At 33.5% G+C, this 16459-nt stretch overlaps 1 protein-coding gene across 2 annotated transcripts; it reads left to right on the top strand.

Annotated features, from left to right (window-relative positions):
- Positions 1-2870: 2870 nt before the first annotated feature.
- On the top strand, positions 2871-15260 carry LOC125825058 (V-type proton ATPase subunit a2-like). 2 transcript variants are annotated; one of them, XM_049504404.1, is made up of 19 exons: positions 3157-3183; positions 4719-4763; positions 4920-4962; positions 7793-7915; positions 8052-8159; positions 8444-8554; positions 8639-8812; positions 9252-9389; positions 10123-10230; positions 10371-10478; positions 10575-10723; positions 11766-11919; positions 12168-12328; positions 12414-12620; positions 12816-12999; positions 13086-13169; positions 13281-13474; positions 14797-14856; positions 14978-15260. In XM_049504404.1, the coding sequence occupies exons 4-19, from the start codon at positions 7811-7813 to the stop codon at positions 15180-15182; spliced, it is 2250 nt and encodes a 749-aa protein (XP_049360361.1). In that variant the 5' UTR covers positions 3157-3183; positions 4719-4763; positions 4920-4962; positions 7793-7810; the 3' UTR covers positions 15183-15260. The 2 variants fall into 2 exon arrangements, with proteins under 2 accessions (XP_049360360.1, XP_049360361.1); XM_049504403.1 differs by lacking the exon at positions 4920-4962 and having other exon boundaries at positions 2871-3183.
- Positions 15261-16459: the final 1199 nt, after the last annotated feature.

Below are 16459 nucleotides of genomic sequence, written 5' to 3'. Positions count from 1 at the left end.
TTTCTGTTGTTAGGAAGATGCTAAAAAATTATGTTTCTTAAAAAAAGCAGAAGCAGAAGTAGACAATTATTTTCTTGAAGACTAAAGTATCCCTCTCATATATACACATTTACTAATATATCCCTTATTAATTAATTAGCATATCTCATAAGTTTGATTATGTTTCATTCAAGAAATTTATTTTTTATTTTTTATTTTTATACAATAATTTTTATTTTTTATTTTATGTTTATTTATTATTATTTTTTATATTTTATATATAATTTAACGTTTTATTTTACAGAATCGAAAATAAATGTAACAACAACATTTTTGTAGTATTAAAAATATGAAAGACTTTATTTATTTTTGTGGTGAATTTTCCGTATATAGTGGTTGAATTTGTGAAAATATTTTTAAATTTATTTTTCTTGATATTTTGAATTATATTTAAGTCATCATGTTAATACTATATTAATATTTAATTGATTTACGTTATGTATAATATTGATTGAAAATTTGACTATATATATTTTAATTTAATTAAAAAATTCTAATCGATATTTAAAATAGTTTCTATCTATTAAATAATGTTATTATTAAAAGAACATTGTACTTACCCTTTTTAGTAATGTGACTCCTTAAAAAAAAGAATTCGTCAAACACGATTTGCTTATTAAAAACACTTTTCAAATGAATTTGTCAACCACAAATTGCTTTTGTTCAAAATCACTTTTTTAAAAAAGTCATTTTAAAAAGTGCTTAAAAAATAAGTAATTTTTAGCAGCAATGTCAAACAGACTCTGAAGGTCTTAAAAGGGTCACCCGCTATTTTTACAATAAAAAGAAAAAAGAAAAGAGTTTAACTAATATCCACTATTAATGGAAACTTTTTTTTAAACAAACAGATAATATTAATAGGTAATAGACAATTAGCACATTATTTTCTTAAAATCATTTCCTTAATTATTATTTTTTCTCTTTCCGCTCCTTAATTTAAGGATTTACTATTTCCCTTGCTACTGCCAATTTCTCACCCCCAATACTTTTCTTCTCAATGTTAAAAAGATAATTATTGTATATCTCTTTTTCCCAAAAAATTCTACTATCAGTTATTCTACAAAGAATGTAGAATCATACTTAAGAAATTTTAGAAGTTAATTTTTTCATCTCAATTTATGTAATGATGTTTAGATTTTCATATCAAAACGAGTTAATTTTATTCCAAGTTTTTAATATGCATGCTGATTATTTTAAATTATTAATTTTTATTACTTATACTATAGTATTTTTCAAATAAGTAAATTTATTTAGAAAAACTAAAAAATTGAATGTTAAAATTAAAAGTTTGAACTATGTTATAGAATGGTGATAGTTATTATTTGGGTTTGTTTTACTGATTGCTTTAAAGGTTGATGTTGTAATTAACTAAAATTTGATGGTGTTAAACAACAATAAAGTAGAAATTGACATCAATGAAGACAATACACTATTGAATCCTTCCTTCTTTTTTTTTTTTTTAGTAATAAAGTCGTATGCTTATGATTTGAAAAAAAATGGTAAGAGTAAATATAGAGTCTTGGTTGCCACCTTTCAATTAAAAAAAAAAGTCGTGGTTGTCTTCTACAATTTAGTATTTTCCTTACTTATAATTTGAATAGAATATTAAAAAAAATAAAAATTAAAACTTACTGATAATAAACCTTAAATACTTGTGTAAAAAATAATTTCGATATTAAGTAAGCGTTTGACCATGTGATACTATATCACGATATAGGATCGTGAGATAGAATCATCGTTTGAACATATGATTTCACGTTGATTCCATCTCATGATTTCATATCATGAGATGGAATACCATATTCTCCAAAAATCATGATATGAGAATTCCATATCATGATTTGGGATTTTTAAATACAAAAATTGACCCATAAGTTTTTATTTTGTTTAAACAACCACACATTTATATCAACTAACTATTTATATTTTATTTCATATGTAAATAAAATTTATAATCACATCATTACTTTTGAAATTTATTATTCTCATCAACATAATTTTATTACTTTAAATTTGGTGAATATAAATAATAAAGTAGAAATTGATTTGGTGAATATAAATAAGAACGGAGGGAGTAATATTTTTTTGATTTTTCATAATAAAAAAAACGTTCTCTTTCGGCTATATATGAAAATGTTTAAAGAATTTCATATGAAAAAAGAAAAAATTGGTGATGTATGTTTGATAATCACTAATTCCAATATGCTTGATTTTTAGCAAGAAATTAATGTATTGAAAATGAATAATTGCACACAAGTGAAATAAGATATGAATCATTACGATATTGATACACAAGTGAAATTTGTCATAGTTTGTGCAGTGTTACATAATTATTTGCGAGAATACCAAATGAGTGATTAAATATTTATGGTCAATGATCATGAAAATATAGTTGCGGATGATATTGACCAACAAATGATTCAAAGTAACAATGTTAGTTAAAGACTAGTACACTATAATTTATGTTGAATTTTTTTATTGAATTAAAGTTTGATCAATTAAAGATAGATAAATTTTTATTTATTTGGTAAGATTGAATAAACAATTAGGGCTATTTCAATAGTTTTACAACTTATGAGATTCTTATGTTTATTAGAAAATATAAAACACAAAAATATCATATCGCATGTTCAAACAAAACTTCAATTTATCTCATGATCTTATATTATAATACATATCATATCATGATTTCATATCGCATAACCAAATACGTCCTAATTAAACTCAAAAGTTAACAATGGACAATTGAACTGTATTAGAACGCTGCCGTTTAGAAGTTCCTATTTAAATGGTTTTCGAAATGCAGATCTCGATTCTTTGACGACTGACTTTATAACCAAATGGAGAAGACTACCGGAGAAAGCTAAAATCAGAAATCGATCGGCCGGTGGAATTTCCGCCGACAGTAATTTCATCGGAAGAATTGTATAAACAAACTGCATTATACGTTCCATAAAGTACATTTGCATAAAATCTCAACCATTTTGAGAAAATCATACAATGGTAGACGGAGGAGGATGTTGTCCGACGATGGATCTTTTACGATCTGAACCAATGCAGTTGGTGCAATTGATTATCCCGTTAGAATCCGCTCATCGTACAGTTTCTTACCTCGGTGACCTCGGTCTCTTCCAATTCAAAGACGTAAGCATCAAGCAAGCACATTTGATTCATATGAATATGAAATGTTTACATATCCCTACATCTTTCATATATATATATATATATATATATATATATATATACCTTTGATTTTTTATCATTTGTTTTGAATATCAAATTTGCCGTATGTTTCATAGCTGAAGGATGAGTCGGATACGAGTTTGAATGTACATACTTCATGAATTATGAATTTGATTCTGATTATTCCTTTTGACTTAATTAGATATTGCCATTTTTTTAATTGCTGAAAGGGCTGAACTTGATGCGAGATTTTGCATACCAATGTGATCAGTTGACTTTGCTGTACTGTATTGTTCAGTATTCTAAAGAATGACGGGATTAGGGGCCCTTATAGCAGTGGTGGAGCTAGTAGTTCTAACGAGGGAATTCAAAAAAGTGAATATTTAATTTTCCATTGTAGATGATTCAATTGAACCCTCTTCAACACATTTAGCTCCCTCACAACCTGATAGTCAAATTATCTCTCGTTTCCTTTCTTTTTTTAAGTGTATCCACTAGGTAGGGTGCCTCTGGCTAGTTTTTTTTATTAAAAATAAAACAAACCCCAGAGGAAAGAGTACAAGTAAGGGCTCTAGGCCTTAGCTTACTAATCCTAACTAGAACTTGCGAAACAATAGTAGAACCTAGACTGTCTCAATCAGTGATGTAGTATCCAAATGCCTTGGCATGATACCATCTCAAGCACCTCCAAGCTCTTGCTAGGTGCTATGGCCTTCAAAGCCAAATCGAGTAAACTCCTTCTAGACAAAAAGGTATTGTTGATCACCAATGAACTAGGCCTATCCTTACAAATCCTATTGAGGCATGAAACATCTCATTTTCAGTCTTAACTCTAAGGTCCTTAGTTTTTAGAATTTAGATATAGTTTTTTTTTAAAACACATAGAAATAACTTAAATTTGTTTTCTTTTGTTATGAGAAATATTTGGAAAAATGTATGACAATTTATAGTAGATTTAGTTTTTTTGGTTCCTCAAAAAGTGATGATGTCAATCTTTTGAAATGGAGTGAGTTGTTTTTTTCAGGATTCTTAGTAGGCAAATTTGGTTCTCTTAGAGTAACTTCTGTAATGTTGGCTGTGAAAGATCCCCTTTTAATTCCTTTTAGTAATTCAGAAAATTTTGTGGGAAGAAACTGTCATGTAGTTTGCCTCCTATGTGCACCTTCAAGTTATTTTTGAAGGCATCAATCTATTGCCAGCTTCAATTCTTTCTGCAACTGTGACTATGCTTTTTATATTCTAAGCATGTTTTTTCCAATCAGCTAGTCTTGGAGGAACAATTTATGACTGCATCAGTTCTGTTTCCTAAGGGGTTTTACTTTCTTTCTGCTTTCCTTTTTAAGATGATCTTGGATTTCTGATGGTAGATCACCAAGTTCTCATGGAATTTTATGTTTCTTAATTATGCACTAGACTCTCTTTGGGTCTGTCATCTGTTGCTGAAAAATCTTAGAACAAAGGAATGATTATTTCCACCTGATAATGCTTTTTTACAGCTTAATGTGGAAAAGAGCCCATTCCAGCGAACATATGCAACCCAGGTTTGTTTTATCATTCTTGTTATGTTCTTCTTTTACACCATTTTGATTTTATTTTGGAATTGAAGTATAAGTTTAGTTAAATTTTGGCTGTCTACAGCCGTTTTCTGATACTTTCATTTCACTGTTACTCTTTATCAAATTGTATCACTATCATAGGTTAAACGCTTAATTTCTCTTCAGTGGCGGTTCAACGAAGGTGGTAAGGCATACTCTCAATAAAAACAAGCCAATCAACCGTATTGTAAAGTAGTTTAAAGAATTTAATTATTATGTGGCTGGGTTTCTTCTTGTAGAGAATGACAAAACAACACCAAATTATATTGCTCCATTTCAGTGCATCCCAGTCCAATACTACACAAAACAAAATGAAAAATAGAAATAAAAGCTTTTAGTTGTTCTCTATATTTTCGAGTAGCATATAAACCTCTGACATGACGAAAAAACTCTTTAGAATACATAGGACCTAAAGTAAACTTGTGTAGGGCGACATCAAAGGAAAAAATAGTTGTCAAAACTTTATATTATTGTTCATAAATTTTTATGGATGAGTGTGTTAGCGATAGGAAAGGAAATTATAAATTTAGTACTGCAACAAATCTACACGCCAAATTTGAATTGTAAGCTTAACACACCATCTTCTGCTAGACTCAGAAATAGATGGATTTTGAACTAGATAGACATCGCCTTTATTTCATAGATGTGCTCAATTGCAATTTCTTTTTCAAATTTTCTATTATTTTTTCTTGTAAAATGTAATTTTCTTCCTTCATTTTGTGCATTGTTCACTCAAGCATGTTCTTCAATTGCGCTTCACACTTAAAGCCACTTCTACCTTTGAGTGGCACGCAAGCTTACTAAGGCAAACAAGAGTAATTACTAATCATGCCATTTGGTTTATTATCTGACATTTTTTCGTCTCTATAGAGTTAATGCATGCACTAGTGCCATAGACTTTCAACAACTGTAAGGCAAAGACTGAAGTGGAAATTTTGGTTGGCTGTTAATTGTGATGCACCATCTCCCTGGCTTTTAGTGATATGATTTGTAGGTTATCCAGTCTCTAGCTTATTACTAGGTTAGCATCTTCTATTGGAGCCGTAATAGTCATTGCAGCACGTTGATTTGAACCAGATTTGCAAATTATCTGGAGTGTGGATTTGTTGGCTCGAATTTTCTTAATAATGTTTTCCTTGTATAATATAAGGATAAACCTTCTAATGAGGCCACCAATGCATTGGATTACACCCTTCGTCTAGGGGCTTTAGCTTTTAAGGGGTCGCTCTGTATCAGGGATAAAGAAAATAATCCTAAAATAAAAAAGTGGGATTAGTTTATCCTGTGTTTGGTTGAAATATTTCATTCGGGATTAACTAATCCTTGGATTATTTTAGACCATAATCTTGGCACATTTTCATACCACATTCAACGTGGGATAACAATGTCAGGTTAAGTAATCCTGGGATAAAACAATTAAAAGACAAATATGCTCTTTCACAAAGTCCTTTTCCCAAAGTCCTTTAAGAAAGCCAAGATTAAAATTAGAACTAAAAGTTTTTCAAAGTTTTTGGGTTACAAACCAAATACTTATTTTCAATTATACACCATATACTGAAGGGGAGCTTTGGAGTAATTGGTTAAGTTGTTGCCATGTGACCGATCAAGAGGTCACATGTTCAAGCCGTGGAAATCTAAGTTGCTTGAACTTTTCACTTTTGGTGCCTCACCCGTGTCGACACGACATGGGTGTGGGTGTAAGATCTGTGTCCGATTTGGTCAACCGATTTTGGGTACTTTGACCAAAATCGATGGGGAAAGTCTGAACAGTTTTAATGATTTATGTAATCAATACAAAAACTAAGGTGAAATAGAAGAAAATGGTATACCTTATATTTAGAAATATCAATGTCACTCATTTTCCTTTAATCTCCATCCAGGATTCTCCTCAAGTTCTCCGCGTAATATCTCATAATTTAGGTTTTATAACTCTACTTTTAGATATTTTAATTATTTTTAGCCAAATCCCCGAACCCGTATCCATTAAATGGATCCATATCCCCGAATCTTAAACATTAGATCATGAAGGATCCGACCTCTAGATCCGCAACCGTATCAAACACCCGCATCTGAGTCCGAGCAACTTAGGTGGAAAAATAACCTCTTGTTGAAATTCAAGGAGAGGTTGCGTACAATAAACCCTTGTGGTTCGGCCCTTCCTCGGACCCCATGCATAGCAAGAGCTTTAGTGCATCGTGCTTCCGTTTTTTGACTATACACCATATACTCATTTTTAACTCAATCAACTAAACAAAACATTATTAATCCCTGCGTCCCATTTTATGTGGCACCCTTTCCTTTTTGGTCCATCCCAAAAAGAATATCACCTTACTACAATTAGAAACAATTTAACTTTAAAATTCCCCTTTTACCCTTGATTAAATGAATCTCAACCACACAAATATCCAAGGATTGTTTTAGACCACAAGTTTCCAAAGTCTTCCTTTTTTTCTTAAACACCGTGTCAAGTCAAAGGGTTCCACATAAAATGGGACAGAGGGAGTGCTAAATAATCTAGGGATTATTAATCTCAGTGTTATAATCCTCGCATCAAAATCTCACTGTAATTTTGTCCACTAACGAAATGATTCCTAAGTCATTAACATGGTAAAATAGAGCAGGTTAATTTAATTTTTATTTTTGATAGAACATATTTGAAGCAACAAGCCACTTTTATCTGATAGTACACAAAGATGACCTTTTTCATCTGTATCCTGTAGGATTTTATAAGTTATTCAGATGTGGTCTTCCTCTTTCTGTGATTAATCTGAATGTCTGAATGAAGTAATCCAGAATGGCCAGGCATTTCATCAGCACTGGCTTTCTACTTGATCAATTTCCTAGACATGCTCATTCAGTTCTTATACATTGCCTGAGTACCACTAGCATCACAGCTTAGATAAACTTTGCACCAATACAACTCACTTTCTATTTACATATTCTCAGTTAACTTATGCATGGGTTTACTTTCACAGATTAAAAGATGTGGAGATATGGCACGTAAACTTCGCTTTTTAAAGGAACAAATGACGAAGGCAGGGATTACTCCTTCAACAAGGACCACAATGTGCCCAAATATAAATCTGGATGAATTGGAGGTCTGCTTATTTTATCTACTTGTATTTAAGGCTCACCATGGAGTGCTATTTTCTTTATATCACTTTTATTGTCACTGTTACCATGATTCTGATTGTTGCCATGTTTTTTTTTTTAAAAAAAAATGGAAATGGAAAGGTCCAACTTGGTGAACTCGAAGCTGATTTATCAGAGATGAATACTAATACTGAAAAGCTTCAACGTTCTTACAATGAGCTTCTCGAGTATAAGCTTGTTCTGCAGAAGGTGAGGCTACATTGATGCTAAGTATCTCTGGCATAGAGCCCCCAAGGCCTAGCTCAAGTGGCAAAGGGTGGAGGATTTGTGGCTTAGGTCGCAGGTTCAATCCCCAAACCATGTAAAGCGAAGCCCGGTATTTAAGTGGAGAAGGGTAGAGGGGCGGGCTCGGTTATCAAAAAAAAAAAAGTATCTCTGGCATAGAACTATCTGGCACAATGTATCTGCTTGGCTAGCATTATGTTCTTTTATAATAGAGATGTTTTAAATACAAGCTGTTTTTGTTCCATCAGGCTGGTGAGTTCTTCCATTCAGCTCAAAACAGTGCTACAGCTCAACAGAAAGAACTGGAGGAGCACATGCATGGCGAGAGATCAATTGATAGTCCTCTGTTGTTAGAGCAGGTACTGCTATATTGGTGGTGTTGTATTTTTCTGGTAGAGGTACTGTAGTTGTAAATTGATATACTTTGTTTGCTTTTCACACAGGAAGCCTTTGCTGATCCTTCAAAACAAGTTAAGCTGGGATTTGTCAGTGGGCTTGTTGCTAGAGAGAAATCTATGGCTTTTGAAAGATTTCTTTTTCGTGCAACCAGAGGAAATGTATTTTTAAAGCAAGTGGTTGTGAAAAATCCTGTGACGGATCCATTGTCAGGCAGCGAGGTTAACTCCAGTACTTCACTTATTGAAAATAGAGAGGGGCTCATATGATGCTTAAATCTAAGTTGTGCAGTCTCTTCACTTTTGATGCTGCACCCATGTCAAATTCTCCAAAATTGCACTACTTTCGGAGAATCCGACATGGACACGCTGACATTTTTGAAGAGTCTGAACAACATGCGCTTAAAGTTATTGTGCTTTGAGAATTGGATGCTTAGATTTGGGGTTTCATAGTTTTTATTTCCAGCTATTTCATTTTAGAAGATAGAAGTGCTATGATGTTTGGAGTATAAAGTTCACTACTGAATCCTCCTTGGGAGGGAGAAGGATATAAGGACACCAAATTGCCCCTATCTTTCATGTTGGGTGTATTTCTTTTTCATTGAGATCCAAGATAATCATATCCCTAAAGTGCTCTGAGCTTATTAATTTTTGTTTTTAGGTTGAAAAAAATGTGTTTGTTATCTTTTACTCTGGAGAAAGGGCGAAGAACAAGATATTAAAAATTTGCGATGCATTTGGAGCAAATCGGTATCCATTCACTGATGACATAGGCAGACAGTTTGAGATGATAACGGAGGTATGCCACAAAATTACCTTTTGGGTTTAGTTGTGTATGCTTGGAGTGGATGGACTTCAACGTAACCGTATGATTGGTGCAGTTTGCTAGTTATTGAACTCTTAAATCAGTTCTTGCTTATATATCAGTTAAAGAAAAGAATTGTTGCTTATATAAGTGTTACTCGTCGCATATGATTATCTCCTTTAAGCAATATCTAAAAGTACCAAACATAAATTTAGTTTAAGTTTTTATACCCTGATCTCAAATATATTAGAAGGTTATTTTCTTTAAATTTGGCTCATCAAACTTTTTTATATGCTATTGCTGACAAATATTTTGAACATGAGACTCAACTGGATTAAATCCATTTGGATTTCTGATAGATCTGTTAGAATGGTTTTACTACCCTATAGTACTTGATCTTTTAGTTCACAATTCAAAAGATATTTCTCTACTTATCCTTAATCTTGAAAAAGACTATTCTTCATCCTTGCATAACTCAACCTGTCAGTTTGCTATAAAGCCTGTAACCTAATAGTGAACGATATCAGCTATTGATGCAAGTTAAGGAAATGATTCATGTACTTTCTCTCTCTATACCAGTTAACTTTTCCGAGTAGCAGTCGTTTGAAAAAAAAATTGGATTTCTGCCATAACATGTTACTCCAGATGTGCAGCTATTCTTTGTCAAGGTATATACCTTGGCATTTCTGTTGAATTTACCAAGTTGTTTCCCTATTTTTACTCATAGGTATCTGGAAAACTTTCAGAGTTGAAGACCACCGTAGACATCGGACAGCTACACCGGGCAAATCTCTTACAGACCATTGGTTATGAATTTGGCCAATGGAACCTTCTGGTAAGTTTTATGTTTCTCTTAGCCATCTATTAGTTTAATGAAACCACACTTTTTTATTACTCAACTGGTCAAATTTGTTGATTGGACGTGTGTACAAGAGTTGCATTGTCTCTGAATTGCATCCGTTTCTACTTGTGAAGGTGAAGCAGGAGAAGTTCATTTTCCATACACTAAATATGCTCAGTTTTGATGTGACAAAGAAGTGCCTTGTGGGTGAGGGTTGGTGCCCAGTTTATGCCACCAGCCAGGTGCAGTGCACCCACCTTTTGATATAATTTACTTTTGTATTTTGTGTTCATTATGTAATTTCTAATGTCAAACATACTTCCTTTGGACGTTTGCAGATACAAAATGCGTTGCATCGAGCAACTTTGGATGGTAACTCACAAGTTGGGGCAATATTCCAGGTCTTGCATACCACAGAATTGCCACCTACATATTTCCGTACAAACAAATTTACATCTGCCTTCCAAGAAATTGTTGATGCATATGGGTGAGTAATAGTAGATTTGATTGATTTTGAATTCTTTAATTCAGAATAAAGGGGCTCGCTTTGCCCGTTAAGAGTAGGTAACTTTGTTTGATATTTTTCCTGATTGAACTAACCACATACATGATTAACATCCTAAGTGAGTACTTATCCTTGGATAAGAAATTCAAAATGAATTTAAGGTTGGAACACCCACTCATTGAAGTACATTTTCTTCCTTGAAAGTTGAGTTGTGATGCTCGGTCTCAATTAAACACTTGATATTTCATTGTTGTTTGTGCGGACTATAATTCTGCAAATTTCGTTCCTCCATATACTGGTGTGATTGCTTCAGGTTTTCAGTGTGCAGCCATAAACTGCATAGGGAGCTATTACTTTGGAAAGATAATTTTAAAATACATAAAATTTTCTCTGAGTTGATTCGTGCATTATGCAAAAATCTGAACCCACCTCAAAGCATCGGAGTCCCCTAAAATTTCAACAAAACCAGAAAACTAAAGGTCTGAATACACCTATTTTTAAAACCAATACAGGTTGATTTTCAGACAGTTAAATCTGCTTAATATATGATCTACTCATATATACAATTAAGTCTAATATTCAATGTGCTCATATAAGGGTAAAATTGAAGGAATAATGGGTAACAACACATTATGTGATCTTTGATAGTTACCATTCACTGTCAGAAAGAACTTTGCTTCTTCATTTATAACGGCGAAAATCACAGTTCTCTCTTGTCTCTTTCCTGATTTAACATATTTAAATATAAACACACAGATTTATGTTGACAACAAAAGAACAGTTGACTGGTTTCCTCTGATTGCTTATCCTTGTGACAGAGCATCATAGGTTATGACATCCAGTTTTCAACATTTCTTGTGCTAGCAACTTGATTTCCTCATCTTTATTACCATGACCATGAGAGAAAGTCGTTTTTAAGTGGTCTCTTGCAGGACAATATTTTGCTTTTTTAACTATTTATTTGACTGGAGTACTGTGGTATCTACACTTCCTTAGAGATCCTCTTGTCTGTGGTTCATTATAGGATTGCAAAATATCAGGAAGTTAACCCTGCTGTTTTCACAGTAGTAACTTTCCCATTCCTCTTTGCTGTCATGTTTGGAGACTGGGGACATGGTATATGCTTGTTTCTTGCGACATTATATTTCATCTTACGGGAGAGGAAGCTCTCTGGTCAGGTCAGTGCCGAAGTTCTTTTCTGAAAAGTATCCAGCTGTTATATGCATCTGTCTTACAGTTCTTTGTCCCTATTTGTACCATCTTTGATTGCTAATTTATTGGAAAATTATGTTTTGCTCAGGAAAGATTAAGAGCTAGTTGTGCATCGTTGACTTGGCATCACTGATAAATCATGTTTTATAGACTTTGTATTCAGTTAATAAGTTTTATGAGCAGTAGGTTCATTCAATTTGATTTATCTCAACAGAAGCTTGGGGACATCATGGAGATGACTTTTGGCGGTCGCTACATTATTATGATGATGGCTCTGTTTTCGATATATACAGGATTCATATATAACGAATTTTTTTCTGTCCCCTTTGAAATATTTGGGCAATCAGCTTATGGTTGTCGCGATCCTTCCTGCAGGTAGGTGCTGAAGTAATAGTTCAGGCTCTCATTGTTTTCTTCATTGCTCCAATTCCAATCCTTGAACCAGTTATTTTTGTTGAAGGGATGCCACTATAACAGGTTTGATCAAGGTCCGCGATGCCTATCCATTTGGTGTGGATCCTAAATGGCATGGTTCACGCAGCGAATTACCATTTCTGAATTCTTTGAAGATGAAGATGTCAATTCTACTAGGTGTAGCTCAGATGAATCTTGGAATCATTTTAAGCTATTTCAACGCAAAGTTTTTTCAAAATAACGTGAATGTCTGGTAAGCCAGATTACATGCCTCTTTCCTTGGTTGTGTCTCGGGACATTTCACAGTTATAAATAACATTTTGCCTCTATTGTATCAATATTTTCAGTTCTTGTTAATTTCTACCCTTGAATGTGTGTAAAGTATTCATGTGCTATTGGAATTTAGTGTGCCACTCTGCCATTATACTTATTATCATGTATGTTTCAGGCATCAGTTTGTCCCCCAGATAATATTTCTGAACAGCCTCTTTGGCTATCTTTCACTTCTTATTATTGTCAAATGGTGCACTGGTTCTCAAGCTGATCTGTACCACGTAATGATATACATGTTTCTAAGCCCTACTGATGATTTGGGCGAGAACCAGCTTTTTCCTGGGCAAAAATACCTCCAGGTTTCATTTTTCTTAAATTATAAATACATCTAACATGCTACAGAAGAGGCCATCTCTAATATCTGTTATCTTCTCTTCTGATCCAGCTTTTGTTCGTATCGCTTGCACTTGTTGCCGTTCCATGGATGTTATTTCCAAAGCCATTTCTTCTAAAGAAACAACATGAGGAAGTATGTCTAAACTCTATAAATTCAGCCAAAAATTTGGCGGTACTTATTTTCTCCAGTATTGCTCTTCTTCTTCCATGAACTTTTATTCATTATCACATCATGAATTTCCAGAGGCATCGAGGTCAATTGTATGCAATGCTTGAAAGCACTGATGACTCGTTTGAGTTGGAGACACACGATCATTCACATGGACATGAAGAATTTGATTTCAGTGAAGTTTTTGTACATCAGCTCATACATACAATAGAATTTGTACTTGGAGCAGTCTCTAATACAGCTTCATACCTGCGTCTATGGGCCCTCAGGTGTGTATCTACCAGCTTTGAAGTTTGAAGTATGAACGTATATATCAAGTTGATAAATGCTCCTGTCTTGCAAATGTATAAAGTCCAAACTCACTTCTGTTGATAAGTATTCGGTTTTGAAGTTAGATGTTCAAAAGACTAGTTCACAATTAGTCAATGACTGCATGTTTGATCAGTATTCACTCTAGAAAGTAGTCAAAGTTCAGATTAACAGGGATGAAAGTTTTACTGATAAACTTTGATTTTGTATGACTGATACAAGCAAAAGTAATGGAGAGAATCATTTCATCTGATTTATTTATTTTTTGTGCTGCAAACGTCTGTGTATTCTTCGAAAGGAGCTAAACCAGAATGATTGAATGATAGATCTTCAACTTTTGTCAATAATGATTTGAGAAGCTTGAACAGTTTGGCATCTTTAAATCCTCTGGACGCTAGGCAAAATAATTGACTCTCCTATTTGAACCATTCTTCTGTTGACACATCTATTCAAGAGTTATGAAATAAGCTTCAAGAAGAAGTCTGATTTATGACGGTTGGATTGATCCTGTAGGTTTGATCTCAATGAGTTTGACATTTCTCAATTCGCTATCAACACTCAGTTGTAAACCAAATCAGCCTGTAAGAAATCATTTTATATGAGAGAAGCTGGCCAGGATATCTATTCTGCTATCCATTTTTAGCTGTAAAGCAAATGCCTGTGAAAGATAATTCTATATCATAGAAGCTGCTCAGGATACATGTAGCATGGAACACAAGGATTCATAGTCCATACTAATTTTGGTTGTTATAGTTTCATTAGGTTAGGTGCTTGACATGGGTATTTTTTTTGTTTGGCCACAGCCTATATGTTAGTGTGGGGATAGGTGCCAGTTTTAGAGAATGCTTAATTTGCCTATAAAGACAGATTATTTAGTATATGAGTTGAATAGATGCTAATAGAGCAGAATGGTATAGCAGATTCATATAATTGATCCAATTAGTGTGGGGGTCGAGGAGTTATTGATTGATTGATGATAATTTGATGTGCCCTTTGAAGGTCATGAATCATGATTGATCTTATAGCAGTCTGGATGTTTTGAATAAGTTTGACAGTTTTTCTCAGTTTGCTTTCAAGTTTTAGCTGTAAGCTGTTAGCTGTAGAGCATACGAGTCTAGAGGAGATCATTGTATTTGATAGAAGCTGTTGAGAATACATATATGTAGCCCGAAGGTGATCATCTAAGGGTTCTCATGTTACCTATGTTTAGTCCTTAACTAGTAATTAAAGATTTGTTCTTTTTATAAAGGTATATGATTTTTATGTTTCTGTTTCTGTGCAGTTTGGCACATTCAGAACTGTCAAGTGTGTTCTATGACAAAGTTCTGCTTCTCGCAATGGGGTAAGGTTTTTCCTTGTTTGCCCATAAATATGAACTGGAGAGTTTATTATCCTTGTTTTCTCTTTGAGCAAGAGACCATTTCCTTGACCTGACATCTAGTGTATCCTATGTTTTCTTACAGGTACAATAATCTCATCATACTTATCATTGGCATAGTGGTATTTATATTTGCTACTGTCGGTGTGCTACTTGTGATGGAAACTCTAAGTGCATTCTTACATGCTTTGCGTCTTCATTGGGTAGAATTCCAGAACAAGTTCTATGAGGGAGACGGATACAAGTTTTCCCCATTCTCGTTTTGTTTGATTAGTGAGGATGATGACTAAATGACATAGACGATTGTGTAAACACTACTGATCATTGATCAAAACATGCTTCGATCTTTTATCATGCTTGTAGAAATTTCTTGGTAAGACGATAGTAAAAGGTGAGTGTTAGGAAATGCCTTTTGTACCTCATGCACTTGTAATTAGTACATCCCCAAACAATAAGCAGTCAGTTGTTAGTAGCCCGCTAATGGCTTCGAGTATAGAGTTGTTTCTGTTTCTTATAGTTGGTGCTGAGATTGATGACTGTTGTGACAAAATCTCTTCTACTGAATCATATCCACTTAAAAGTTGTTTTAATTTTCTCAGAGATATTGTACTCGGTTGTGTTCTTAGGAATTTGGGATTCGTAAAGAAAATGATTTGTCAAAATGCATGGTGAAACTTCACCTAAAACTTCACCCAAAAATGACTTGTCAAGAATATTTAGAAATTTGGGGCTAAACGCTAGCTAAGAGACCATTTGTTTGCAACTAATTTTACAAGTGATAAAAAATAGGTTGCAATCACAAATAAAATACGAAGAACTTAATTTTATTAGTAAACATTGTGGGTACAAATTTGTTCGTTCCTTGTGTGATGGTGGCTAGGCAAGCATTGCTTCCTTGATTCTTCTCTCTGTGTTTCCTATGTGATTTGAGGGTTCTTGCTTCGTTGATTCTTGTCTCTGTATTTTCTTTGTGATTCGAGGGTTGTTAGTAGCATATTTTTGCTTCCTTGATTTGTCTCTATGTATTTTTTCTCTGATTCAAGAGTTGTTAGTAGCATATTTCTCGAACGCATGAGGACACATCTTGATCTCTTTATGAATATCTCATGAATTTACGAATATTTGAGATGTCTATGTTACCCTTTATATAGATATGAGTTAGGGTTTAGAGTAGAATTGCCTCCAAAAACCCTAACTGAAATAGAACTCGTCTTGTAGAGTGCTACAAAATTTCGATGTCTACATCATGACATCAACTTACTAAGGATTTTGAATTAAGGGTGACATTAAAGTTTCAAAAGTAAATGGTGGTGACACAAGTTGTTTTAATTGAGTGTAGGTCACAATTATGTAATTAAGGATTAAGGATTTATGAGGCATGTGTGGGAGTTGCCTACAAGTTTTTAAGTTGACAGTTTGGTCCATTGTATTAAATGAAGGGTAAAAGACTAAACCTAATTTAACCAAAAATGGAGGGAAGTCAGGGATCCAAAAGGGGAAATAAAAACTGCAAAATCCCCATACCTACCCCTGCCGGTTACTTGCTCTCTTTTTCTTCTTCTTGTTC

This window comes from Solanum verrucosum, unplaced genomic scaffold (genome assembly GCF_900185275.1).
Source record: "Solanum verrucosum unplaced genomic scaffold, falcon-dt-bn FXZP01000069.1, whole genome shotgun sequence".
Taxonomy (NCBI): Eukaryota; Viridiplantae; Streptophyta; class Magnoliopsida; order Solanales; family Solanaceae; genus Solanum; species Solanum verrucosum.
This window is presented reverse-complemented; position numbering and strand designations above follow the sequence as displayed.